The following is a 25118-nucleotide window of genomic DNA, read 5'->3' as shown; positions in this document are numbered from 1 at the left end:
CGACACCTCTTTCACTTTCTTCTTCTTAGCACACTTCTGCTCCTTTCTCTAGTCTGCTTATTGAACGACTCTGGTCTCTGCAAAGCTACAAATGCAGGAGGAGAATGAGGCCTCCAGCTTATAAATATGCAAAGCACAAGCAGGGTCAGTTATGACACAAGCCATTCCCTTTCTTTCAAGGAGGACTTGAAATCATACTTATTAAAACATAAAACAGTTTGGGACGTTGGACTGATTATGCATATTTTTAAATTAAGATTCACTTGCAAGTGTTCAAGGATAAGAACCTGCCTATACCTTTCTCAGGATGGGAAGGCAAACTTATAGTACAAAAAGGGGAGACATTTGCCTGCCAAACCCATCGTTTTGTAAAATTCACACCGGTCAACTGATTTTACAGTGAGTGCTAAGATCTTCTCCTCTGAGATCTTCCTTCCAGTTTGCCCAATGCCTTAGTCCCTCTGGGTCTTCATGCCTTACTTCAGTATCACACGCTACAGGCTGAGGCATCTCAGGACATAGGAAAAGAGTAGCTTTCTTTCTTCTTCTTGTAGCCATCTTACTTCTGCACCCTAGAAAAAGAGCTTATTCCAATTGCATAGTTCTTTCTTCTCGCTCACAGTGCAAGCTTTTATATTTAGCATAGAGTTTTGTTCCCAGTTAATCAGGGAATATCTTTGTTAATTCAAATCAGCCAATTATCATTTTATCAGAACTGTCCTTTAGAAAAAGCTTCTGTAAATTGCTCTGCAACTCATTTGGAAAATGCGCAAGGATAGAAATATTTATTTTCTGAAAAGGAAGATTTCTTCTCTCATTGAAAAAAACCCATGGCAATAGTTAAGACTGCTACCTGTAATATAATGTCTATTTTCTGCACCCTGGATGAAAATTCGGTGTCTTACTACAAATGACTGTTTATGCAAACTCTCTTTTCAGGAGCACACAGTTGCCTTACAGCTGTTGTCAAGATTTAAGGTACGTTATTCATGGAAAAAGGGGACATTCCAAAATCAGCAGTGTGTGGGTGTCACATTTACATACACATGTGCATATATTTCTTCTGCTCCTCGGTCCCTACCCTTGCTGCTTGTCTAACAAATTAGCAGCACATAGATTTTCGCAAATCCAGCCTGCCACAGTTCACAAAAATCTGCTGTTTCACTGCTAGCTGGCTGTTATTTTTATAGCATATATTACTATGGTACCTAAGGGATGTGTAAATGATGGAAGTACATCATCCTAAAGTCTCAGCCTCCACAGCTTGCGCTTTGTTTTTCTTTCAACGTTGTCTTCTTAGTACGAAATAAAATAGTACAAAATTTAATAAACTGGTGCAAACTTGATTGTTTTTGCATGGGTTTGACTTTGATCAAGATATTAAAGGACCAGCTTTGCTAATTAATGAAGACAGAGAAAATATCAAATCACAACAGATCCAGCTTGAGCAAACAGTAGCATGGAGAATGCTGAGGCCGCAAGAATTAAAAGATAATTGAAGAGACATCGTCTTACGCCTTAGTCATGTATTGAAAATGTCTGTAAACAAATCATCAAAACCTCTAGAAATAACTCTGTCATTTTTCAGGGACATTGTCAGGGCTCTGAGGCTCAATCCTGCTCAGTTGTTTGCTTTTTTTCCTGAGCAGAGCATGCTAAACACAATCCGAGGCAAAGACTGAAATATTTACCAGGTGATTTAAATGCCGTGACTTTACAGATCATCGTGCATGTAAGGAATACAGTGTTTTCAGCATTCACGACTCAGGGTATAGCAAGACAACTTTAGTGCGATGAAGAACGATTGCTTTTTAAATAGTTAAAAAATGAACAAACAAAAAAATCACAAGGTAGATTCCAGTCTGCTACTTCCGTACATATTTGAAGTAACATTCAGATGAAACCAGCGGGTAACGCTGGCTTTACGCTTACACAGGCAACATCAGAATTTAGCCCAGAGTATTTGCTTCCACCATCGCAATATGACTTCATTACTCATTTTGTATCATTCAAGCAAATTACTTGTGGATGTAGGCCTAATATCCAGCCTCTCTTTGAAAACTCTCTTTATTTGAATAACAAAACCTGTGCTCTACGTAGCTCCTTACTGGCTATTTCTGCCCACTTGGCAAGGCCCGGCCCCCAGCCTGGGCCGGCTCCGTGCCCTCTGCACGACGACCCTTGTCCTTGCGCTGCCTCCCCCCCCAAACCACCCCTCGCTCTGCTCTGCCGACGGTTAGGTAGGTCCCTGTGACACAGCCGGGGACGTGGAGGCCGCCAGCGGGTGCTGCCACCAGGGCCGGGCCCCAACCGCCCCACAGGCCGCCGGGGGACGTCAGGGGGCGGGGCCATATCGGCGGCGGGGCTGTAGCGTTGACTGTGTCTGGGCGGGGCCATGCCCTTTGGGGGCGGGGTCTGTGCTGTTGGGAGGGCTGTGGAGATGGGGCGTGCCCGAGGGGGCGGGGCTGTGTCTCTGAGGGAGCAGTCTAGGGGCAGGGCTGCGCCTGTGAGCTATGGCCGTGAGGGGGCCTGGGGGCGGGGCCATGCGTCAGGAGGCCGGGCTGTGCCCATGAGAGAGGGACTGAGGGCGGGGCTGTGCCAGTGAGGGGGCGTGGCCATGGCTGAAGGGGCGCGGCTATGGCCGTGAGGTGACTGGGGGCGGGGCTATGGCTAGGGGGCCGGGCTGTGCCCACGAGAGAGGGGCAGGGGGCGGGTCTGTGCCCGAGGGGGCGGGGCGGAGCCGCGGAGGGCCCGGCTGTCCCTCCGTTACTCCCCGGGAGCCCCCGCCCTCACATGCTCCGCCTCCCGTCGCCCAACGTCTCGCCGGCAGTTACCGGCCGCCCCGCCCCGCCGCCCGCGTTCGGAGCCCGCACCTCCCCCGACCCCTGCAGGCGTCCCGGCGCGAGGGGCGCGCGGCAGCGCTGGGCGGGGCGGGGAGAACACCCTGCTTTGAGTTCTCCCGGTGCGGGGGGACGGGGATGGGGACGGGGACGGGGACGGGGACGTGCGGCACCGCCGCTACAGCTCGGCGGCAACTATCGGTGCCCATCCTGCGGTCGTCAATCGATTGCTCCCGCCTGCTGAGGCCCATGGGCGGGAGTCCCCAGGACGCATGCGCGGGGGCGCGTTGTCTGGCCGCAGCTGATAGGGCCTGCCTGGGTGAGCGGGAGCCGCGAGGGGAGTTCGCGCGCCGCGGCCGGAGCCGCCGGAGCCGCTCCGGCGCCCGCTCGTGCCGCCATGTCCGAGGCGTATTTCCCCGTGGGCCCGGGGCTGGGCCCCGAGGAGAACTTCCTGTCGCTGGACGACATCCTCATGTCGCAGGAGAAGCTGCCGGGCCGCGCCGAGAGCGCCCTGCCCCGCCTGGCCTTCGCGCTGGGCCAAGGGGCCGGCGCCGACTCGGGCGACTCCATCCCTGAGGTACCCGTCGGGCGAGGGCAGCGGGAACTACAGCTCCCAGCAGCCGCCGCGGGGCGCGGGCGGGGCGGGCACCTGTGCGGCGGCGCGGGGCGCGCTGGGAGCTGTAGGCGCCGCCCTAGCGGGCTGTGGCAGGGGAGGGCGCAGCGTGGAGCTGCTGGCGGGAGCTCTCCGCAGCAGGTTCCCCCGGCGTCCCTCTGCCCCTCGTTAGGCCAGGAATCGGCCCTGGTGGCTTTGTAGTCTGGCGCCCTGGGCTGCGTGTGGTTTGGTACAGAAGCCTGTGCCCTGCTCTGGTTGCAGCATGGGATCTTTGAGGTGCTCGGTGAAATCAGAGGACAAGCTGTAGAGGAAGAAAGCATCCGCATGGCACGTCCTGTGTCTGCGCAGTGCCTGCCACTGAGCCGATTTACGTGGCTGGCGTTTTCCTTCGCCTTTAAAACATTTTGAAGTCTTGTTTCCCCTAAATGTTACAAAGAGGCGAGAACCCTAGGGAGTGTCGATTCCCTTTCAGCGTTCTCGCTTTGAACTCTAGTGGAATCATTGCCCGGCTCGTACGCCCGGTTTACAAGCTGTAGGGCATGGTTGCTGTTCCCGTGTGGGCTCAGAGAGCTCGTGGGTTTGCCCCGACACAGCATACATCTTGCCATGTGTTGTGGGCTCCAAGTGGGGGCCCTGGACTGATCTAGAGCCCTAGTGCTGAAAAGAGTTTCAAGTTGTTTTCTTGAGTAGTCTTGCTGGGAGATTTACACATAAGTGAATTTTTTTTTGCCTCTGTTTTTTGGGAGTACTGCAAAGAAATTTACAGTTTTAGCTTCCCTTGTACTGTTTTATCTTTATTTTACTCATTTTGCACTTTTTTCTTCCTGTGCTTCGTAATCTGATGTTCACTCCAATAAAAAATGAATGCTTTCAGAGTCTGGCAGTAATAATTAATGCCTCTGAAGTGTATCTATTTTATATTTCAACCACAATAGACTTTTGTAAACAGAACTGACTTTTTGTAATACGGGATTCTTCGTTATTAATGTAAAGCTCGCTGTCTTTGGGGTTGATTTATACATGTTTTCCTGGGGAGGACAACTTTTGTTTCTGTCACATTCATGCAGGGATCAAAGCTGGAAATACCTCTGTGGCTTGCTAAAGGGTTACATGACAGCAAGAGAAGAATAATTTCCATGGAACTGCCAAAGATTTACAAGGAGGCCTGGAGGACAGTGTTCAGTGCTGATGCCAATGTGGTTGATCTGCATAAAATGGGGCCATACTACTATGGATTTGGCTCCCAGCTCCTGAACTTTGACAATCCCGAGAATCCTGAGATAGCTCAGACTATCTTGCAGGCAAGTAGTTGAACCAAGTCTTGGAATTTCATTTGATGTTTTTCCATCTTTTTCTTGTTCCCAGCTGCTCTGCAATACCCAGGAAAAATATCCTGTTTTAATTCAGGTGACTTTTGGCTTAAGCGAGGATTTCTAAATCAAGCTATATGATCCTTTTTGTCAACTACAGAGCCTGGTGCAGTCAATGGAAGCCCCAAGCATGCATTCAGGAGTGGAGTTTTAGCTTGAAATTTTCTACTGTAAATACGGTATTTCATAAAAGTTCAATAAAACAGGACTGGAGAAGATGTAAGATTATTTAGTCAGTGCCACTGCTGCAAGGTAGAATGAATTCACCCTGTATTACTTTTATTTATCTAACCTGTTTTTAAAGCTCTCTAATGATGGGAGACTTCACAACCTCCCTGGGCAATGTTGTTTCAGTGCTTCGCTATCCTGATCTTTGAAGGCTTCCTTTATTGTCTAAACTAAATCTCCTTTGCCCCAATATAAGCTCTGTTCTATTTGTTCCATCCGAAGTAAACACAGTGAGCAGATTATTCTCTTCCTTCCTGCAGTAGGCTTTTATGTGTTTGAACACTGTTGAGTGTGTTCCCAATCTATGCTGGAACAAATGGTCCCAGTTCATTCGGTATCTCATTGTGGGTCATGCTTTCTAGCCCCTGCTTGTCCTTATTGTGCCCTCCTGGAGTCTTTCCAGTTGATCTGCATCTGCTTTGAAGTGCAATGCCCTGAACAGCATATATTCTCCTGCTTCGGTCTTGCCTTGTGCTGATGAAAACAAAAAAAGATTACTTTGTGAATTTGCTAGGCCATGCTGCAGTTTGTTCATGCTGCTGTAGCATTCTTGTTTTTCGTAATAGCTTGACATTGATGCACATTCAGTTTGTGGTCCACACTAAAACGGTACAGATTGTGTACCCAGACCATCATTCTTCATCCTGAATTTGCACAGTTAGTTATTTCTGCCTTAATGTAAAACCTTGCGCTAGTCCCAGACGAAGTGCATCCTGTTGTTTTCAGACCGTATCTTTAATTTGTCAGGATAATTGTGAATTATAGTTCTATCCCCAGCATGCTTGCAGTCACTCCTCCTCCTCCTCCTCCCTCATGTTGTTTGCAAACTTAATAAGCATAATTTCTATCCCGTTCCTAAGCTCATTAATGAAAATATCAAATAGTACTGGGTTTCAGTAGAACCTTGTAGAACCCCACTCAATATATTTTCCCTTCCTGATAAGAGTTACTGATAAATGTCTTTACCCACCTTATATTTTCAGCTAAAGAGTGGTTTAGCTACATCTTACGAAAATGCTTCATGACAGGCATCTTTCTGCTGCTTTTCCCCTCTTTGTAAGGCTCAATATCCTGCCATAATGGGAAATTAGGTTGGTCTATAGAAGTTTGTTCTTGACAAATTCAGGTTGGCTGTCATTCTTCTCTTTATTCTCTACCAGAATTTTATGTATAGTTTAATTGTTCCAGTATGTTTCCAGGAATTGATATTAAGCTGATGGATATATAATTCCCTGGCTCTTCCTTCCTCCCTCCCCATCTCCCCTTTCTCTTTTAAAAGATAGATACCATCTTTGCCTGTTTCCGGACTTCTATGATCTCTTCTGTCCTCCTTGAGCTTTTAAAGATAACCACTAACAGCTCTGAGACTTCTTCAGCCAGCCTTCTAAGTAGTCTGGGATGATTGCTATTGGCTTTTTTTTTTTTTTTTTTCTTTAAATGAAGGCTGATGCAGAGAGGCTTTAAAGCACTGCTGCTTTCTTGGAGTTATCCATTGAAAGCTTGCTTTCTGCATTGAGAAGATGACTGCACCTTTCCTTGGCTTTCTGCTTTCTGCTAATGTGCATCTTGGGAAAAGAGCCACTTTAGCACAGGTCAGTTTTTGACAGAAAAAAACAAAAGATATGAAGGTGTGCTTTTGCTTTACTAAGACAAAAAAGAAAAAAAAATTACCCCCCACCCCAAGTATTTAGGAATTAGAATTAAAACACATGAATGAAGCATAACTATTTAGTGTTTATGAAGTACTCAAAAAGCCAAATGAGAGTTGTAGAATACGTATGCTGTAACTAAGAAGTAAAGCTCTAGACTATTACAATTCTGGTGTTTCTAAAACTTTTCCTGAAATAATGAAGCAAAATTCTTCAGGGAGTGTTAACTCTTGTTTCTCTTCCTTCTTATCTTTGCTTTTGGGAATAAGATCTTTAAATATGAGCTTTGTTGCTAGCTTTTTAATATATTAAATGGCTGTAGATTTGGTTTTAAAAATTTGCTTCCTGGTTAAGGTTTTATCAGCATACTGAATTCTTTACAGTGGCAATTTTGGCTTAACTTCCAGGCGGTTCATAAGTTGCAGCTCGTGTGTTCATATAGTAACTGCCGTCGCGTGAGATGCTTGCAACTCTTTCTAACGCCAATAATCGCTTGTGAAGCGAGATGGAATAGGTTGTAACTCGAGCAGGAAATGGTTTGCCTTTGCGTCCAGGGTTTATGGGCGCTACGAACAAACAGCCTTGCTAGCCATTGACGGGACTTTGCCTAGTTGTGAACAGATGGGTCAACGCCTATATCTTTGGCTTTTTGGTCTCAAAAGCTCAGGTCTCTAGCACCTGAACTGGAAAAGCCTTTGTGTTATCTGTCAGTAATTCTGCTTATCTTCTTTAGACATTTATTAACCGTTTTCGTCGTATTATGGACTCCTCTCAGAATGCCTACAACGAAGACACATCGGCGCTGGTGGCCCGACTGGATGAATTGGAGCGAGCCTTATTTCGAGCTGGCCAGAAAGGGTTGAATGACTTTCAGTGCTGGGAGAAAGGACAGGCTTCCCAAATCACAGCTTCCAGTCTGGTCCAGAATTATGGGAAGAGAAAGTTCACGGATATGGATGGTTGAAAGCCTGAGGAACTTGAAGCTGCAGCAGGGGACACTGAGAGATCTACAGTCTGTCTGGCACAGAAAAGAAAGATGAATCAGCTTTGGGAAAGGCCAGACTCCTTGTCCATTAATGGGAATTTTTTTCCATAACATCTTTGGATTAGATAAGTGCAAACTTTAAAGGCAGATGGCAAGTGTATAAAAAAATAATAGATTGCATCACAGGATAGCTTTACGGCTTACTCATACCACTCCTGAGGATTTGCAGTTCTTGTGTTTCCTCCATGGCTGAAAGGATATGAGAGGCTTTTCTGAAAGGGTAATTAATATTTATTATTCTTCCAAATTGATACTTACAGTACCAGATCTGTATGGGGGAGGGGGGGAAGGGTAATTCCTTATATTTCATCTTGCCATTTGCATTCCAGCCTCCTGGAAACTGCTATTCCATCTTCCCCATTCTTTGGGGAACCCCAGTGACGTGAAAAAACTGGTACAAACTGCCCTGATTTTTTTTTTTTTTTTTTCTCATATCGTGATACATAGAGGTGTAGCAGCTACTCCTCATTCGGCATGAGGGATTTTTTTGTTTGGTTGGTTTTTGGTGGCTTTTGTATGCAGTATTAGTGCAGAGAAGAATACCCTCTGTTTATCCAGGCAACAACTGAAGCTGCCGTGCAGGTCTCAAATGCTGCCTTGTTCTCTGCCTCCCTTTTGCCTGCCCCATCAGGCTGCCTTGATTCTGTGTAGCCGGGGATGTTCTCATCTGATGCGGGCAGCTTTTGTGATGGAGACAACTCTACAATGGGGCCTGTGTTGAACCGCTCTGCTCTTTTTACAGAGGAGCCGTCAGAAAGTAACAATGTGTCAGTCTGGGCTGGATCAAAAGAGGCAACTTTAATGGAAACTGTCCCCCGTTATTTGCCTGAGCCGAGCCATCTGTTTTCCCTTGAGAAATTCTGATTACTAAATTTGGCTAATAAGAGAAAGAGCAAATGAATTAAGTTTCCTTCCTTCTGATCCATCAGTAAAACGTCCTAGTAAATGTCATTTTTGCCAATGGGAACAACTGGAATTGGGACTTGCTAAACAGCACAGTAATTATTATCCTATATAGATGTAGCTGTCCTTAAATCTAGATTTTGTGTAAATCCCATTGGATAAATGGGAGACAGAAAACACATGCTTCCCTCTGTAGGAAGCAATTCCTGAGGTCAACAGAACGGTCATCCTTTGGAAGTAAATATTAGACATTTTAGGGGTGTTTCTAGACATCTGTAGAAGGTGGCCCTTGAGGAATAACTTGGAGAAGGCGCTGGATCATAGTGGTACCGAGTACTCCCTCCTCTTTGGGAATCATTGGGAGGTGGGAGCGGATGTGAAACAAAACATTCAGGGTTTTGTACATCAAGATCCAAATGTTGTAGGAGCTGTTATTACAATTGTGGATGTACTTGGATATCAGATATGTCAAACTGGGTAAAGGACCTCAAGTGCAAAGGGCACATGGCCATTCCTTGGACAAGAGGAGTGAAAGCTCTGCCTCTGGATCCAAAAGTATCTTGGCATCTCTGCCCGAGAAGCACAGGGCCGGCCGGCCTGCCACAGGAGACTGGAAGTTGTGCCTGACGAAGCTTTTCCAGTATGTGCAAGATCAAATGCTGCTGTGCTTAATGACTTAATGGCACGTAATAATAGCCTATGCATTTCCATGAAGTGTTTGTGTATTTTTCCATTTCTGGATTTCTATGTGAATAAATATTTTGTAAGGGGAAGTTCTTCATGTAAATTGTCTGTTGGTAGTTTCCCTGCAGCAGAAAAATTGTCATGGATAGGAAAGTGCAGGCCTCTGCAGAGCGGTGGCCGTGAGGGATAATGCGGTCGTGTTTATATAATTCCTCTTCTCTTTTAGGTAACGCGTTTGGGAGCTAAATGCACACGGTCACGTGAGCACAGAGGTAGTTCCTGCCTGACTTATCCCATGTGGGTAGTAGCAGTTTGCTCAAGTTGTGGGAGATGACATCCAGTGTGCCAACCTGACATAAGCTATTGATTTTGTAAATACACATCTTTATGAAACAGGAGATGGCTGGAGATGATTCCATGTTACCCCGACTTTGGAATTTTAACCTAGTTTATGGCATAGCAACGGGTAGCGGACAGGAATTGTCTGTCTCTGTGTTTGTACTTTGCTGCTTCAAGTGCTGCAGCGTAGTGTCTTAAGTCACGCGTCAAAGCTGTGCTCGAGCTGCAAGGAAAGTAAGTTTAAGTCCATCTTCAATGAAAAGCATTTTAGATTTGGAAGGATTATTTTAATGAGAAAGTGGCTTTGGAATCTAGTTGGTTTATAAAAACCTGAATCACTAGTTCCTCAATTTCCTGACTGATTTTTGCATCCAAGCTCATTTTCCTACATTTTTAAGAATATTTTTTTCTTCTCTGCTGCTGGGAGCAAAATCCAAGCAGGCAATGCACGTTTGCCAGCATTTTGTACAGCCAGTTTCAGAGTGAGGAGAAATAATCCTTTTTCTGTGATAGTAGTCCTCAATGTCCCTGCAGGACTGGCTTTTTGTAAGTAGTCACTATCACTTTTAGTAAACCTGAGTGTTTAGTAGAAAAAACACCTGTAGGACCCTTAAAAATTCAATCCTGTGATTTTTAAATTACAGTATTTGGTTAGGAGATTTTTTTTTTTTTCCATAGCTGGCTGAAATGCTTTATTCTATCCAGAAATACTTCATTGTTGCTCCAGACACCCACTGCCGCTGAGAAGCCTTTTAAGATAACTAACAAAAGCCTGCTCTGTAATTTTTATGAGCACAAACTGTCCTTTATGGTTGCACAGCAGCAAGCTATAAGTCAGAGGAGTTTGGACTTGCATATTTTCAAAATGGCACAATAAATCCTCATTACAGAACTGTACAAAAGAGGTCTGAAAGGGACTTTTAAGAGTCATTGCTCCCAGTGACCCTCAGCTTTTAAACTGAAGGACTATTGACGTTTATGAAAAAAAACCATTCTGCAGACAATTTTTTTTTTACAGTATTGCCACGGTGGTTTTCATTACACTCAAATCAAAATTTAGCAAAATTTGCGGTGCTGATTAGTTGTGTGTTTACATGAGAATGTTTGGGTTTGAATGGCCTGTTTCCCAAGAGAGCTATGGGCTGACCTACAGCCCATTCCTTTCTCTAAAGCAAGCATTAGCTCTGCCTAACTCATCTCGGGGTGATGCTTGTCTAACCAGGCCTTTAAAAACCTCCTTCATTGGAGACCCCCCAGCCTCCCTAGATGATCAGTTCCCATGCCTGACCATAATGTTTGATGAACAAAGTTAAGAGTTGTTTATTTACTGACACAGCAGAAAGGAGGGTCGCTCTTTCTGGCAGTGAATCCCTGTCAGAATGATTAGTGAAACTGAAAAACTGTTTCCTCGCCTGTGTTTCAGATTAGCTTCTCTTAAAGCTGTTATTTATCCCTTCTCTGTATTTTTGTCATGCAAATGAGCAGTCATGGAGCTATGCTCCCCAGTTAAATACCAATAGCTTTGCAAAGAGCACGCACAAACTTTCTCACCTATTTAAATTATCCTTTTATAAAACATGCGTGTTTCTTCCTTTGCCCTAAACGATGCCTCGGTTTGTCCTCTGGCCTTGATTGATTTTTTTGGTTGGCAGAAAGAAACTACTGGTTGCTTCTGCCGGACTGAAAGCAATAGGTGTTGTTCCGATTTCTGTATCAGAGATCCATAAGTACCAAATTAGATGAAGGAACAGCAACCAGGAGAAGCAGCAGCAAGAGATGTTTTGAGAACTGACATACTTTAACAGTGCATACTATTTTTATCAGGGAAGCAATGGCACCTGAGTTAGGAGCACAAGCCTCTCTGATCTTGATCAGTGGTTTTTCTAGCCATTTTTTGGTGACCAGCTATTACAAGACCTACCTTCAAAGTTTTAATTGAGCCAGTTGCACAACGGAGATCTGACATAATCCAAAAGAGAGACAGTGGTGAATGCTTTCTTTACATAGAGCTTCTTCTGTCCCCGAACACGTGCTTTTTATAAAACACATTGTCTGGTAGCCTAGCACATGGTTCAGGAGATCGTGGCTTCATTTTAGTTCTAGCACTGTCTCTCTGCTTGGCAGAAGGCAAGTCACATGGCTGTTTCTTGCCTCAGTTTCCTTTTCAGACAAATGAAGATAACAGTACCTTATTAGAGTGTATTTTGTCCTCTGGATGATAGGCAGTGTCTGATTTTGTTGCAATAAATCTGCTAGCCAGATTTTCACAGCTCTGCTGCATCTGCTGAGGCTCAGATCCTTACTTGGTAAGTACTCGACAGAGCATCTAAAAGATTCCCCTTTTCAGAAATCACTCCAGTTTCCTTGATCATTCCTATTAAAGCCTTACTGCCAAGCTTCTTCAGAGCTGCCCTATATCTGATAACTTTAAGTATAAGCACTTTTCCCAGTCTATCCTACCTGAATAGCCTGTTGGCCCTGCAGGAGAGTGGCCTGGCATGCAGAACTGAGCATGCACTTCTGCTCTCTTTCCCTGATGTTACCTGATCAGAAGTGCTTTCACTGGAGTTGATAGCAGCCTGAGCACTAAAATGCTGAGCAGCATCTTCAGTGGGATTGATTGCACAAAATTGATGCAAGGGTAACAGATTGTGGTGGTTTCATCATGTCATACAAGTGAGAAATGGGGGAGGCCTACCTGCGCTTGCAACTTGTGTCTGATGTTTCTGTTTTGCAAGACTGGCTTTGGAAACTGATCTCTAGTGGGAGTCCTTTTCTGTGTTTTACGTTGACCAGACAATTTGATTTAAGTCTGTGGCGAGCAGATTCTGCTTTTGAAAGAAGCTGTGCCAGTTTGGGCTTCCCTTGAAAGTGTCTCCTGGCTGAAGACCTTCTGTGGACTTGCCTTAGGATGTATCTTCTGCCTCAGTGGTGTAGGTTGTTGCAGAAGGAGAAACAATTCTTTGTTCTGAAACTAAACCTAATCTTCTACTAATCCTAATCTTCTAACTATTGTATTGAGTTTTTAGCTAGTTTGTTGTGCTCTCTGACTCTATGTGCACAAATATATCCAATCCCTTCAGTGCTAAGATAAATTTGCAATGAATCAGGGTCGATGAAATTGAAAGGAGAAAGCTTCACATAGTTTGCGTTCTCTGCCCAAACAATATCATCATCTCAGCCTGAGTTGGGCAGACCAGTCAGGTTGGAGATTTATACACTGCTGGTGTTATCCAGCTTCAGAGACACCGCGTTGCTCTTTCTGTGCCAGTCTGCAGTAGCCTCTTTGCTGCTGGTTAAAATGCACATGTTGGGTTTTCTCAGTAGTTCCTGGGGGATTTTGAAACGATGACCCCAAGAAGGCCGTGGCCGGGGAGGGTCCATGCGTGCACTGCATGTTAACAGCCAGGAGAGGGGGCGCTGAGCTTAAGACATTGTTTTTGTGTGAGTCCTACCATAACTGCTTAAGTTTTACATGGAGAGATCCCTGGTGGTGTTTTTCTGCCTTTGAGATCAAACTTGGTGTCTAAGTAAGTGACTTGCTATTGCATATGAAAGGGGGAAACGCAAGTCAAGGAAGACCCAAAACAGAGTTTAGGTTGTGCTACGTTGTCCTAGATTTGAGTAAACAAGTGTGGGTGTCATGCTTGGCATAGACACTGAAAAAGAAGTATTATTGTTTGCCACGTACGGAGGGAAGTGGTGCTGCCAACAAAGAGTTGCAGGCAAAGGCAAAGATGGAAAGACACTTTGGTGTGCCACTTGAGTAGATTTGAGTATGCTCAGGAGACAGTATGTTGAGTACTACCTGAGTGAGTATGAGACTCACCTCATCATTGCTCAAGTGAGTCTGTGTCCTAAGGGATCCTGCAGTGGGTCAGGGAGGAGCGGGATGCAGAATGCAGGAGCCCTGACTTCTACTGCCTTCTCCTTCACGAAGTGCTATTTGCTTAGCCCCCAATTTCAAAGCCTGAGCAATGGAGTTGGGATGAGTGTGTGTGTTTAAAGTCTGTGAATCACAGAGATCAGCAAGGGCAAAGACCAGCAGGCTGGTGGCACGTCTATTCTCTGTCTGTCCCTCCTCCCCACCAGCCTCAACACTTGCCATCCAGAAACAGGAAATATTATCCACCAGTGGGTGTAAGTTCTGCTGTCCTCTCATCCCTGGCCCTGGTGGAAGGAGCTGGGTTCTGTGTGTGGCTCTTCCCCTTTCTGTAATTTATCTTCATGGCTATCCTTGGGGATTTGTAGGAACAACCAGAGAAAAGGAAAACAACTAAGGTTGCATCTGCGCTCTTCTCCCCACCCGTTGCTGCAGGGAGCTCTCCTAGCTGCTAAGGAGCAAGAAAAGCAGCTTTAAAGAGGCTGCTACCCACAGCAACGCTGGAAAGCACTTGGCCATGGGAGCAGCATGCATAGGAAGGCAGCCGGCCATACAGGAGTGAGGCTGATGGTGGCAGCCACAGCAGTCTCTTTGGGTTTGCTCAGTGAAGGAGATGAGTAGGGAGGAGATAATGGGAAGCCCAGCAGGCAAGGAGAGGGAGGATATCTAGAGGCCCTCGAGAGGGGTAGGTCAGCATTCACTGTGGTACCCCCTCGTTTGAAGGAGTCTTGAAGTGTCCTCCCTTTACCATCGCATCTGACTGTAACATCTGCATAACCAAACTGCAAGGCTGCTTCTGGCCTTTGCATCATTGAATGGTTTGTCTGAAACAAAGACTCTGATGTGAAGAGACCTGGAGAAGTGTAGGAAGGTAAAGGAGAGGAAGAGGAGGCAGGAACTGGAGAGGCATCTCAGGGAGTAGAAAAGAGCACAGAGGAGCTTGAGACAAGAAGGCTTGAAGACAGTGAATGTCCACCTTTCCCAGGTGCTGTTTTCATTACTTATCCGGTTTTGCTTTGTAGAGGAAATTGCTCCTGGGAGCCTGATTCTTTTCTCAGGGTTAGAGCAGCAGGGGAACAAGGAGATGAGCACACAACAACATAGTCCTGTGATGACAGAAGTCAGTATAGCTTTCTTGTATCAATGACACTGTGCTGATTGTAGGGTCCTTAACCTCCAGCAGTGTAGGTGAGAACCTGGAGCTCTTCTGGTGTGGCTGTAGCTCCAGAGGGACTATGAAAAACAAGACCTGTGTCTTTGTGTGATAGCCATTTCATGTATTACGATAGTGCTGAGGGCTTGCCAGGCTCTATGCCCACTTTCTGCACAGGTCCTGAGCTCGCCTGGAGTCCAGCCAAGCCAGCCCTGTGCTGCTGTTTTTGAGTGGGCTCCTTGCAAGAAGAGTGGCACAAAGAGCAGCAAGCGCCGCAGCCGCCAGACCCCTCTTCAGTTGTGGAAAATTACAAGGGGCGGCACAACCCCCAAAAGCCAAGGCATTTGTTCTGGTTTTTGAAACACTTCATTAATGTCATTGACAATACCAGCAGGTTCCTGAGATTAGCACGCTTCTATTTTTGAAGAGTTATTTCTAATGGCAGGCTTCCAGGCAGTGCCAGCGGCCTTAGTAATCTTTCTATCTGGATTGGCAGGACACACTGTGGTCTTTCGCCTTTCGTTAGCCTCCGTGAAACCATGTAGCTCCAGCTCTTCCCAGATGCTCCCCCACACCTTGGGGGAAACATATTTCCATCAGGTTTTCTAGCTACCCGGTGGCAAGGCAGAAATTGCATGTGTTCTAGGACAGAAATTGCCTTTCTTCTAGATGCTGGGCCCCAGGCAAGGCCTGGGCTTCACCTAGACTGAGCAGGATTTGGGGTGGGAGAAGCGTGTCCCTTCCATAGATGCAGTTTGCAGAATACAGTGCACCTTGCCACCTCAGACTGCTCTCTGGTCATGCATACGTCTGGATGCCCAATTTCAGGTTCAGCTTCTCGGAGGAAGCAGTGCATCGTGCTGATGGAGGAGACGAGGAAGATGAGCTTGAGAAACTGCAGCCCTAAAGGTAATCCTCCCTTATCTCCTTCAGATTTCTCTGTGCCTAGAAACAGGCAGTGGTAAGGAAATGTCTCCTGAGAGCCAGGATGGTGCTGTTCTGTCTCTGTCCTGACGCTGTGATTAAAAATACAGTGGCAAAAAGCAAATGGAAATTGTAAAAGTCCAGCTTGTGCTCTCAGCTTGTGTGGCTTATAAGGCAAGGCCTGTCTCCAGCTGTTCTGCTGGTCCCTCAAGGGCTCTGGGATGTTCCACTGGTAAAGCAGAAGCACATGGAAAATATGACAGAAAAACGGCTTACCGAATAACTCTCACAAACAGGAGGTCTCAGCTGGACAAATAAGGCTTTTCCCTGACTTCAGACCAAGAAATTGCCAAATGCTTAAGACTGCAGTGTGGCTTCTTTTCTCAGGGGTTAGAGCAGCAGGGGAACAAGGAGATGAGCACACAACAACATAGTCCCGTGATGACAGAAATCAGTATAGCTTTCTTGCATCAATGACATTCTACTGATTGTAGAGTCCTTAACCTCCAACAGTGTAGGTGAGAACCTGGAGCTCTTCTGGTGTGGCTGTAGCTCCAGAGGGACTATGAACAACAAGACCTGTGTCTCTGTGTGATAGCCATTTCATATATTACGATAGTCACAAGTATTGATCCAGCAGAAAGGTAAGACTGGCCGTCCAACCTGGGCAACGTTTGATTCGAAGTGCTTACAGAGTGATGTGGGGCCCACTGCAGCTCAGAGTCTCACCCACTTCTTTCTGGCCTTCCTCTGTTTCTGCTCCTGACACCTTAAAGACTGCTTCAAGTATTACGGTTCTCCCTCCCGCTGCCCATGACGTGGCTGGTCCCACGTCACACTTGCCCTCCCCTTTCCAGTGACTTCACCTCGGTTCTTCGTAGGTCTGGGGTGAGCTTGCAGGTGGGCAAGAGAAATCTGGGCTGTGCCCTTTTCAGCACGCAGGTGACCAAACCCACAACTGGATGCAGGCTGTGCATGACGTATCACCCAGCTGCCTGCACTTTGGCGTATGTGTTAGAGGGCCTAAGCCAAAATCCACCGGTGTCAACTGAAAGGCTCCCCTGGGGCTTACCAAGAGCTTCAAATTAGGCCCATAGCACTTGAACTTGGCAGCAATGCATGCTGGAAGAAACAGTAGGGCAGATAAAGAAGTAAACCCACCATCAAAACAACCCCCAAATGGTTGTTTTCAAGTCCATAAAAAAGCTGCAGATTCCTGTGTGCCTCTGCTCCTTCGGTGAGATGTTAATGTTGGTTCAAATGAAAGGGTCACTGTGAGCATCCCCCTAGCCAAACCAGTCTTCAGTCTTCCCCTGAGATCAGAGCTGCTTTGGTGTGCACCATGAGACAGCCTGTGCCTCCAAGAAGCTGTTGGTTGAACGGGCTGCTCAGATAGAGGAGGAAGCAGAGAGCTGGGAGATGGAGCGACTGGCCCAAACCACAGATCAGCTGGGAGCAGGGCCCTGCCTGAGCACTGCCACATGGTCCTGATCCCCGCTGGAGTCCATGGGGGCCCTTGTGATGGCAGATGTGTCTTGCTGCCAGGACGCAGGCTTCATTTCCTTTCCCTGGTGTTTTCCTTGCCCCTGGGGCTCTCAATGGCCCCTTTCGCAGGGGCGAGGCAGCTCTGTGGCTAGGGTCAGGAAACAGAGACTCGCTTGCAGTGGGGGAGCCGTGCCCAGGCTTTGGTGATCATTAACGGAGTGCCTGTCCAAAGCCTGCCTTCTCCGGCTGCAAAATGCAGTTTTTAGTGACTGCTTCGGCTTTGAAGCCAGGCCAAGCTACAAATCAGAGGAGGAACTGTAGCCATTCCTGCATCCTTGTCACATCCTTTGCAAAGGCTTTCAAGAAAAGTCCCTGCCGGATGCGAGCAAAGCTCTTTTTTGCTTGCAGAGATCTGAGGAGCCCTGGTGGAGCAGAGCAGAGCCAAACCCAACCCATGTTTTTCTAAGCAAGACTGTAGTCGCTCATCTGGATTTACCCCAGTGAAACCAATGGAGTTGCTCCAGCTTTGTGCCAAGCCGGCTGGGTTTATTGCAGTTGCTGTGGAGTTACCAAGCACTGCCTGGAGTCTGAGCTGTGATTTTGCCTTTCCAAATTGGGCTTTCCTGTGCACAAATACTGCCCTAGCTGCCTGGGTGTGCGTCCGTCCTCTGCTGACACATGCAGAGCGAGGCTAACAGATTATCACCTCCCTGGACTGGGGGCCAGCCAGGCCTGGGTCTCAGCTGTGCTCCAGTGACTGGCACTGCTCCCAATTTACACCAACATCCTCCTGATGTGGGCTGTGGCCATGCCTGTGCAGCCCTGAGCATGCAGTGACATTTAACTCCTGCGTATCTCTGTGAAGCGATCCCATCCTCACCTCCCGAGCCTTCCATAAATCCCGGCTGGCAAGGCTGCTCCCAGAGACCAAGGGCTTTGCCTGAGTCAGCAAGACACAGGATGATACAGGGAAAAAGAAATCACTTTAAATCAGTCCTTGGGAACAGCATCTGCTTCATGGCAGAGACCGATTTAATCTCCTTAGCAATCGCCTCAATCATAGAATCAGCAGGCTGCTAATTAATTGAGAGGCGCTCAGCTACGGACGCTCAGATCCCTCCTGGCTTTGAGTGGAGCCCTTTCAGGTTTGCCTGTAGTAGCTGGCTGCTCTCCTAATGAATGGGTCTGCCTCAGGTTGGAGCCCTGCACGAGGTGTCCCGACTTGGGCCAGAACTGCTGATCCCTCTCTGCTGGCTCTGGTTGGACTTCGGATGTCTTGACACAAGTGTGATGGTCCCACACTCCGTCTACATGCTGGCAATGTTGGCCTGAGAAACAAGCTGGCTAGCTGTTTGCTTGGGGCCCTGTGTTTTTGGGAGAGGGCTAGGAAGAGGGGAGCCATGAGGACAGGCCAGTCTGATCCTTTCCGCTCGGAGGACAGCAGTTCTGTCTTTGCAGGGAGGTAGCAGGACCTGGGTACAGCTCACACCACAAGCAGCTCTTGCAGATAGTGTGGTAACACCGCTGACCCCAGCACACTGGGCAGCCTCCTGGCATTTCCTGCCTGCCAGGCAAGGAGCAGAGCGGAGAAGAAAGGCGATCCTGGTGTCTCACTGTGCTCTGGCGCCTGCGGGACCCTACGGATGCCAGTCTGCTGCCAGAAATGGTATCAATCCCTACACACACTTTGTGTATGGGGAAGCAGCGTGATGGAGGTGGGGATGACACGTGGATCCACGCTGGCATCCACTGCTGTATGGACACTAGGGAGCACTTAGGGGGTTCTCCAGCATGTGAACACAAAACCAGAGCTGGTCCTAAGTCGGACAGCTGGGAATGGCAACCTCCAAGAGCAGCCTGCCCTCTGCGACAGAGCGTGGGAGGTGCTGAAGGATCAGCATTGGCCTCCTGCTCGCCTGCATCATTCAGCCTTGTCCTCCCAGAGCTCTTGGCTCCCAGCTGGGTTTGACTTTGGCCCCGGGAGCCCAGCGGGTGGGGATGGCTGCGATGCGCCAGATCCCTCGCCCTGCCTCTCCCCAGTCCCTCTGGCCTGGAGCTGGGCCCTCACCTCCATCCTGAAAGCCCGCAAGCTGATTAAGCCCAGTGTGTTAACTGGCTGTGACAGCTCATTTTGTTATCTTGCATTTAGTTATCGATGGGGTGCATGTGACTGGATTCACAACGAAGGTCAGCGCCAGGCTGGGCCAGAGCCTCCCTTTCCGTCCATCCCAGGACATGGGGCTGAGCTCCGGCAGCTGCTGGTTTGCCACAGATGGGCTGTAAGCAGGCTGTGCGGGAAGGCAGGATGAACGGGTTTGGCCTTTTTTGTTGTTCAGGGATAGTTTTGCTCTTAAATCCCCCCTCCACCCCATGCACAGCCCTCGGGGCTAGCGATGCACTAACCCCCTGCTTAAGGAGGTTGAGCATCTGCTGAGCCCAGGCCAGCGCTGGCCTGCTCCCTGGGCCTCACTCGGGGTGTCTGGCAGAAGAAGAGGCTCTGCAGTCATGCTGCTGGGGAACAACAATGTCAAGGATGGGTTTATTCACACTGTGCAACACCCCGCTGCAGGAAGAGGTGGAAATCAGAGAAATGGGTTCAAAGGGGCATTTGGTACCCATGGGTGAAACCAAATCTTTCCAGGGCTTTTCAGCACATGGCTGTGGGTTTAAGGCTGAGGAAGCCCCCACTGCTGAAGTCCAGAGAGACGGAGGTTTCCCTGCTCCAACGACAGGGCCTCAGCCCCATGGTGGGTCTGGCTGTTGGAGATAGCGGCATTGGAGACCAGTGTTCAGCAGGATGGAAGCTCGGGGGAAAGGGAGAGGGGGCAGGCTTGGCTAGTGCTCTTAACCAGAAGCTGCTGAAAATCCATCAAGGGCAGGCATGTCAGAGGCTGCAAGGGCAGGGGTGCCCCCACTTGGAGTCCTGCAGCAGCCTTGATGCCCGGAGGGGCTGGATTTGCAGGCTGGCAATGGGGATCAGGAAGACACGCTGGTGGACCTTGCTTAAAAGCTCCAAAGTCCTGGCTCAGGCCCTCAATCCTACTGAATGTGGTTTTCCAAACAGTTTGAGAGCTAGGAAAGGAAGGTTTACAGTCTTCCACCGAGCCACGAGCCTTGGGGGGAATGGCTGGAGGCCTGCCTCTGCAGTAGGGAGGGCTTGCTCAGGGTTGTGTTGCGAAGTGGTGGAGCTAAGGGTTAACCCCCTGTCCTGGGACAGCTGAGTGATGGTGCCTTTGGCCTGCTCTTGCTTCCGTTCCTGGGACCTGCCAGGTCCACGGCCTAAATGCAGAGTGACAAGAGAGTGCATTAGCGAGGAGCAGGATGAAATAATTAGGAATGATGGATCCCCCCAGAGCTAGAGGGATTGATTGGCCAACGGTCAAGGAGAAGGTCAGGGGCAGAGCCTCGGGGATGCCTGCTCCTGCCTGGGCAAGGACTGGCTGGGCTGGTGGCCGTTCCCACTTGTGCCGCTCTGCCCCACTGCATCCTCCTCCTTGCCCAGAGCCCCAGGCAGGGAAGCTGATGCCTGCAAAACCTCCAACTTGTCCACTCTGCTCCAAACTCCTTTCTTTTCATGATCGCAACCCTACAGAGCCCCCTTACCTCAAGGCAGAGCCACCTCTGCTCCTGCTAGCTTCCCCTCCAAGCATGGGGAGTTCACGGGTGATTTCTCTCAGGGCCTTGCTGTCCTTCCTGCTAGCAATGGTGAGGCACGGCCCCTCCTCGGCTCTGCCGTCCGCCCTGGAACATGAGCCAAAGGCCCAGCCTGGCTTCACCTCAGAAATGCTGACAAGGTCCCAGGAGTTTGGTCAGCAGAAATGGAGCAGGTTTGGCTGGACCGGTCTTTGGCTGCATAAATATAAGGAGCTTCAAAGCCATGCAGGACTGCTGTGGCCGCCCGGTGTGACTCCTGGAGAGCCTCCCTCAGGGACATCTGTATCAGGCCAGGCTTAGGTTTGGGCTAGAGCAGCTCATTTTCACAGTCAGCCTGTTGACTTGTCTGCTGCCGGTGATGGGCATTTGCCACCTTCTTGGGAAAGTTGCTGGGTGTCGCAGGGGCTCCCCTGCAGTTTGGACACAGAGCAGGGAAACAAGAGCCAACCCTGCTGAAGTGGTCAGCACCGTCTCGCCATCAGGGAGGGAGGATTGCTGGGCTCACCTGAGTTTGCTTCTTGTCTTTCCCATGTTAGAAGCGAAATACAATCTGCTTAAAAGGTTGCCAAACTCCCCTGTAGGCTTTATGGATACAGCAGCTGCGTAGTGTTGGAGCAGCGTTCCCATGCAGTCGGGAGGCAGGAAGGGGAGGACTAACACCACTGCCTGAGAGCCCCAGCTTGCTAGGATGGAGCGGACATGTAACTTGGCTGCTTGGGAAAGGGTCTTCCTGCTGCCCACTTAGGGTCTGTGTTTTATGAAGCTTGCTGTAGTCTGGGTGAGAGAGCTCTGAGCTCTGCTCACAGAGTGGATCCAAACCATATGGGAACGGAGATCAGCTCCCTCCTCGCTTCCAGCTGGCCCATCCACAGGAGAGGTCCTGGGATCTTCAGAAACACAAGCACTGCCAGCCCCAGGGCCTCTGTGCCCCTAGGAAATCGGTGTGTGTTTCAGGGCAGCCTGGAGGACTCGGTCCCCCTCAGCTGCCGGCACATCATTTCAGCACATCCCGTCCTTGCCACGAGCCAATTGTGATACACACCAGCGGTGTTCCCTGGTCCCTGGAAGAGCAAAGCATCCTTCTGCAGAACAGGACCCTCTCCCTTCTCCTGGCTGAGGTCCCGGCTGGACCCAAACTGCCCAGAACCAGCCAGCGGGACAAGAGGTTCTGCCTGCCCGTGCCTGGCCTGTGAGTCCCCGAATGCAGTCAGTGGGGTTTGGGGAGCTATGGAAACTTTGAAAACAATCAAGTCTTCCCACTCTGTCACCCTTCCCTTAAATGAGAATGGCAGCTCAGAGCCAGAGGAGCCATGCCTGGAAAATGGCATTATCCTGCTCACCAGGGGAAGGTAAGAGTGGGCATCGTTGTTCCATCGTGATGAACGCTGTGTGATTGAAAATGCTTATTAAATGCTGCCTTTGAGAATGTGCCAGTCTCTGGGCTCCTAGGAGAGAGACCCTGCTGTCTCTGCTCTGTCTCACTCCTATCAACTTGTTAAACACATCTGCACACACGCAATCACTCTCTGAACAGCTCTGCTCTGCTCTACTGACAGGTATTTATTTAAAGCCTGGCTTGGCTCTGAAAAGGGACTGTCACAAAAACATCACCGCGGGGCCCTGCGTTGGTGCTGCTCGCTCATGTGGTTGGGAGGAGGCAGGGAGGGACGGAAGGGGCTGCTTAGGAAGAGAGGTGGCCAGGAGGAGCGTGCGTTCGCCCATGCCGCTGGTATTTGGGCTCAAAGGCCGTGGTGGCACAGCAGGTCCTGCAGGGGCTTTCTGCAGGCCAGAACCTGGAAAATAGCTCCTCCAGAGGAGACACATCGTGGTGGTCCCCGGCCCTGGGAGAGCTCTTCAGGTACCAGGCCCATTCCTCCAGCCTGTCTCTCCGAATGCCTCTCTGCATGTCTTGAAGAAACTTGTCCAAAGGTTCCTAGGGCTAGGACACCTTGATGCCACGTCAAGCATCTTTCATTTTCCATCCTTACTTCGAGAGCCTTTCCCCATTTGTCCCGGCGCAGCTCCAAACAGACGAGTGCAGCCTGCAGTGAGGACAGGGGTTACGGCCACTTTGGTGCATGCAAAACCCAAGGGAGATGGGTGAACCCTGTGGTTTCCATGAGTTTTGGATAAGGCTCTGATATTCCTGGAGGTGTTTCAAGGCCTTGAGATGGAGCCTGTTGGATGCTGAGCTCCTCCCCAGCTGCAGCTGGCTCACAGGAGTGCAAAGCAGCGGAGGGGTCCTCTCGGCAGGGTGGCTGGCCCATGGCTGGCCATGGCATGAGCGGCACAACCTGCCCTCCGGGGTTAAGAGAGCAGGGGAACATCCTCAGCTCCAGCAAGTGCAGGCTCCTGAGGGACCCCCTGCATCTCCTGCCCAGCAGCACCCGCAGGCACTGGGGGGAAATCCGATCCCATTGGCCCCCCTGGGTTAGGGGCTGGGAGGATGAGGAGGAGGGACTGTCTCTCCAGCTTTTGCTCACTTTGCTGCGTGCGTTGTTCAGCCTGCCACGCCGTTCCGGCTTTTCAAACCCACAAAATGCAATGCCTAAGTTGCGATCGCATTTGAAAAGCTTCATCCCAAAGAGAAGGGGGTTCAAGGCGGCTCCGTGCGAAGATTGGGGGAGGCTGGATTGACAAGCAGAAATCAAACCTAATTAGCACAAGTGCTCGTGAGATCGCTCTATTATTTATGAAGGCACACACACTGCTGACGTACTGAGCTCCAGGGCCGGATCCCTCCCCGTATAAATCAACCTTGTTCTGCCGTAGCCAAAATGCGCTTGGCTGATTTACGCTGCTGGTGGATCCAGGCCTTGAATTCGAGGCAGATGTGCCAGGCTAGAGCCAGGCTTGGAAATGAGCTGACAGCAAAGTCCCCTGGGCTGCCTCGCTCTTGGCTTCGCCCCAGAGACATTGCCCCAAGAATGCAGCTGACCCAGGGGAATTTTTCCTGGCAGGCTCGTGGGGGGTTCATTTTCTGTTTTTTTTTTAATTAAAATCCTCCTGTTTCCATGAGATGGAGGGGCTCTAAGCACAGGGAGGAGCAGCGGCTGGGAGGAGCAGCCGTCCCCGCAGAACTGGGCCAGCGACTCAAGCAGCGAAGGGAGACACTCGGGGTCTTAATGAAGAGAGAAACTTGAACGGGACCCAACCAACCCTATTAGAGGGACTTAGCGGAAGAATCTCTCATTAAGGCCTCGGGGCCACGGCAGAGCTCGCAGCCAGGATGGAAAATTACTGCTAGCCCTGCGCTGCGAGCGAAGGAGGCGGCCGGCGAGGCTGGCAGGCTGCCAGCCCGAGCGCGTGCTTGGTGCTGAGGTCGGGCAGCAGCCGGGGCCGGGTGAACCTCTGCCCCAACGGGATGCCCTGCGCTGGGGTGCAGAGGCGACGGCTCAGGTTCGGGCTCGTGGGCTGCACTCTGGGGAAAGGATGCTGAGCTCCCTGCAGGATTGCATCTTCCCAGCCGGCTGGAGATGGCGTGGCTGCCTTCTACCTGTTGCTACCCCCAGCCCAAGCCGTGGTCTCACGTACTGGCCCTACCACATTGCAGCCTCCCCTTGCTCCGCACGAAACCCGGCGGTCCCGGGGGGACCGAGGCCACCCTGCGGCCAAGCACATGCCCAGAGCTCCCCAACGCCTCTGGCAATTTGGGCGCTCAGTATCGGATTTGGGGTTGCAGCCTGTTTGCTGCTTTGTGGATGCAAGGCTGGGGCAGATCGCTCCCATCCCGGAGTGGGAAGAGGATGGGACGCAGGACGGTGCCTGTCACCAACAGCCAGTTTTGCGGCACTGCCAGAGCCCGAGCCAGCCTGGTGCCCCTCTCATGGTGGCCATGGCCGTAGAGGTGCTGGGTGTCCGTGGTCCTGTGTCTGCCGCTCCGTGGACACCTCCATCTCAGCGCAAGCAGATCCCTAAGGGCACCAAGGGGATGCTTCCACCTGCTTTTTGCACCTTGGAAGCTGCTGATTTCTGAGTGATGGCTCCTGGGCGTTTTGGGGCAAACAGACCCTTTGACCGTGTCCCCCCCACTGCTAATTCCCCTCCCTTCTCCCCCTCCTGAACACCTCGACCAAAACAGCCCATCGAAGGTCCAAGGAGGAGCAAGGCAGGGCCGGGAGCCGCACACTCCAAACAATGTCTTTATTTAAGGTCAGCAATAAAAACAACGTGCTCGCGCACAACCGAGGCTAAATTTAGCCCTCTGACTGCTCTGTGCGTCGTAGCCGGACTGCATGCGCCTCGGGGTGCTACGTAATTGCTGTTAAACCCTTCGATACTGGCGGATCGAACACGCCAACCCCCCTCTCCAGCACCTTGAAAAGCCCGACCTTCATGCTGTATTCGT

The 25118-nt window shown here is 49.7% G+C and overlaps 1 protein-coding gene across 3 annotated transcripts; it reads left to right on the top strand.

Moving 5' to 3' along the window:
• Positions 1–3078: 3078 nt before the first annotated feature.
• Positions 3079–9572, top strand: GINS3 (GINS complex subunit 3). Of its 3 annotated transcripts, XR_010885307.1 has the most exons (4): positions 3082–3417; positions 4521–4754; positions 7434–7965; positions 9559–9572. XR_010885307.1 is itself a non-coding variant. In XM_067302725.1 (3 exons), exons 1-3 carry the CDS (start codon positions 3238–3240, stop codon positions 7662–7664), a joined length of 603 nt encoding a protein of 200 aa, XP_067158826.1. In that variant the 5' UTR covers positions 3079–3237; the 3' UTR covers positions 7665–9435. The 3 variants fall into 3 exon arrangements, 2 of the variants coding, with proteins under 2 accessions (XP_067158826.1, XP_067158825.1); XM_067302725.1 differs by lacking the exon at positions 9559–9572 and having other exon boundaries at positions 3079–3417; positions 7476–9435; XM_067302724.1 differs by lacking the exon at positions 9559–9572 and having other exon boundaries at positions 7434–9435.
• Positions 9573–25118: the final 15546 nt, after the last annotated feature.

This window comes from Apteryx mantelli, chromosome 10, assembly GCF_036417845.1.
Source record: "Apteryx mantelli isolate bAptMan1 chromosome 10, bAptMan1.hap1, whole genome shotgun sequence".
Taxonomy (NCBI): Eukaryota; Metazoa; Chordata; class Aves; order Apterygiformes; family Apterygidae; genus Apteryx; species Apteryx mantelli.
Note: the sequence above shows the minus strand (reverse complement) of the source record. Positions and strands in the feature narration are given on the sequence as shown.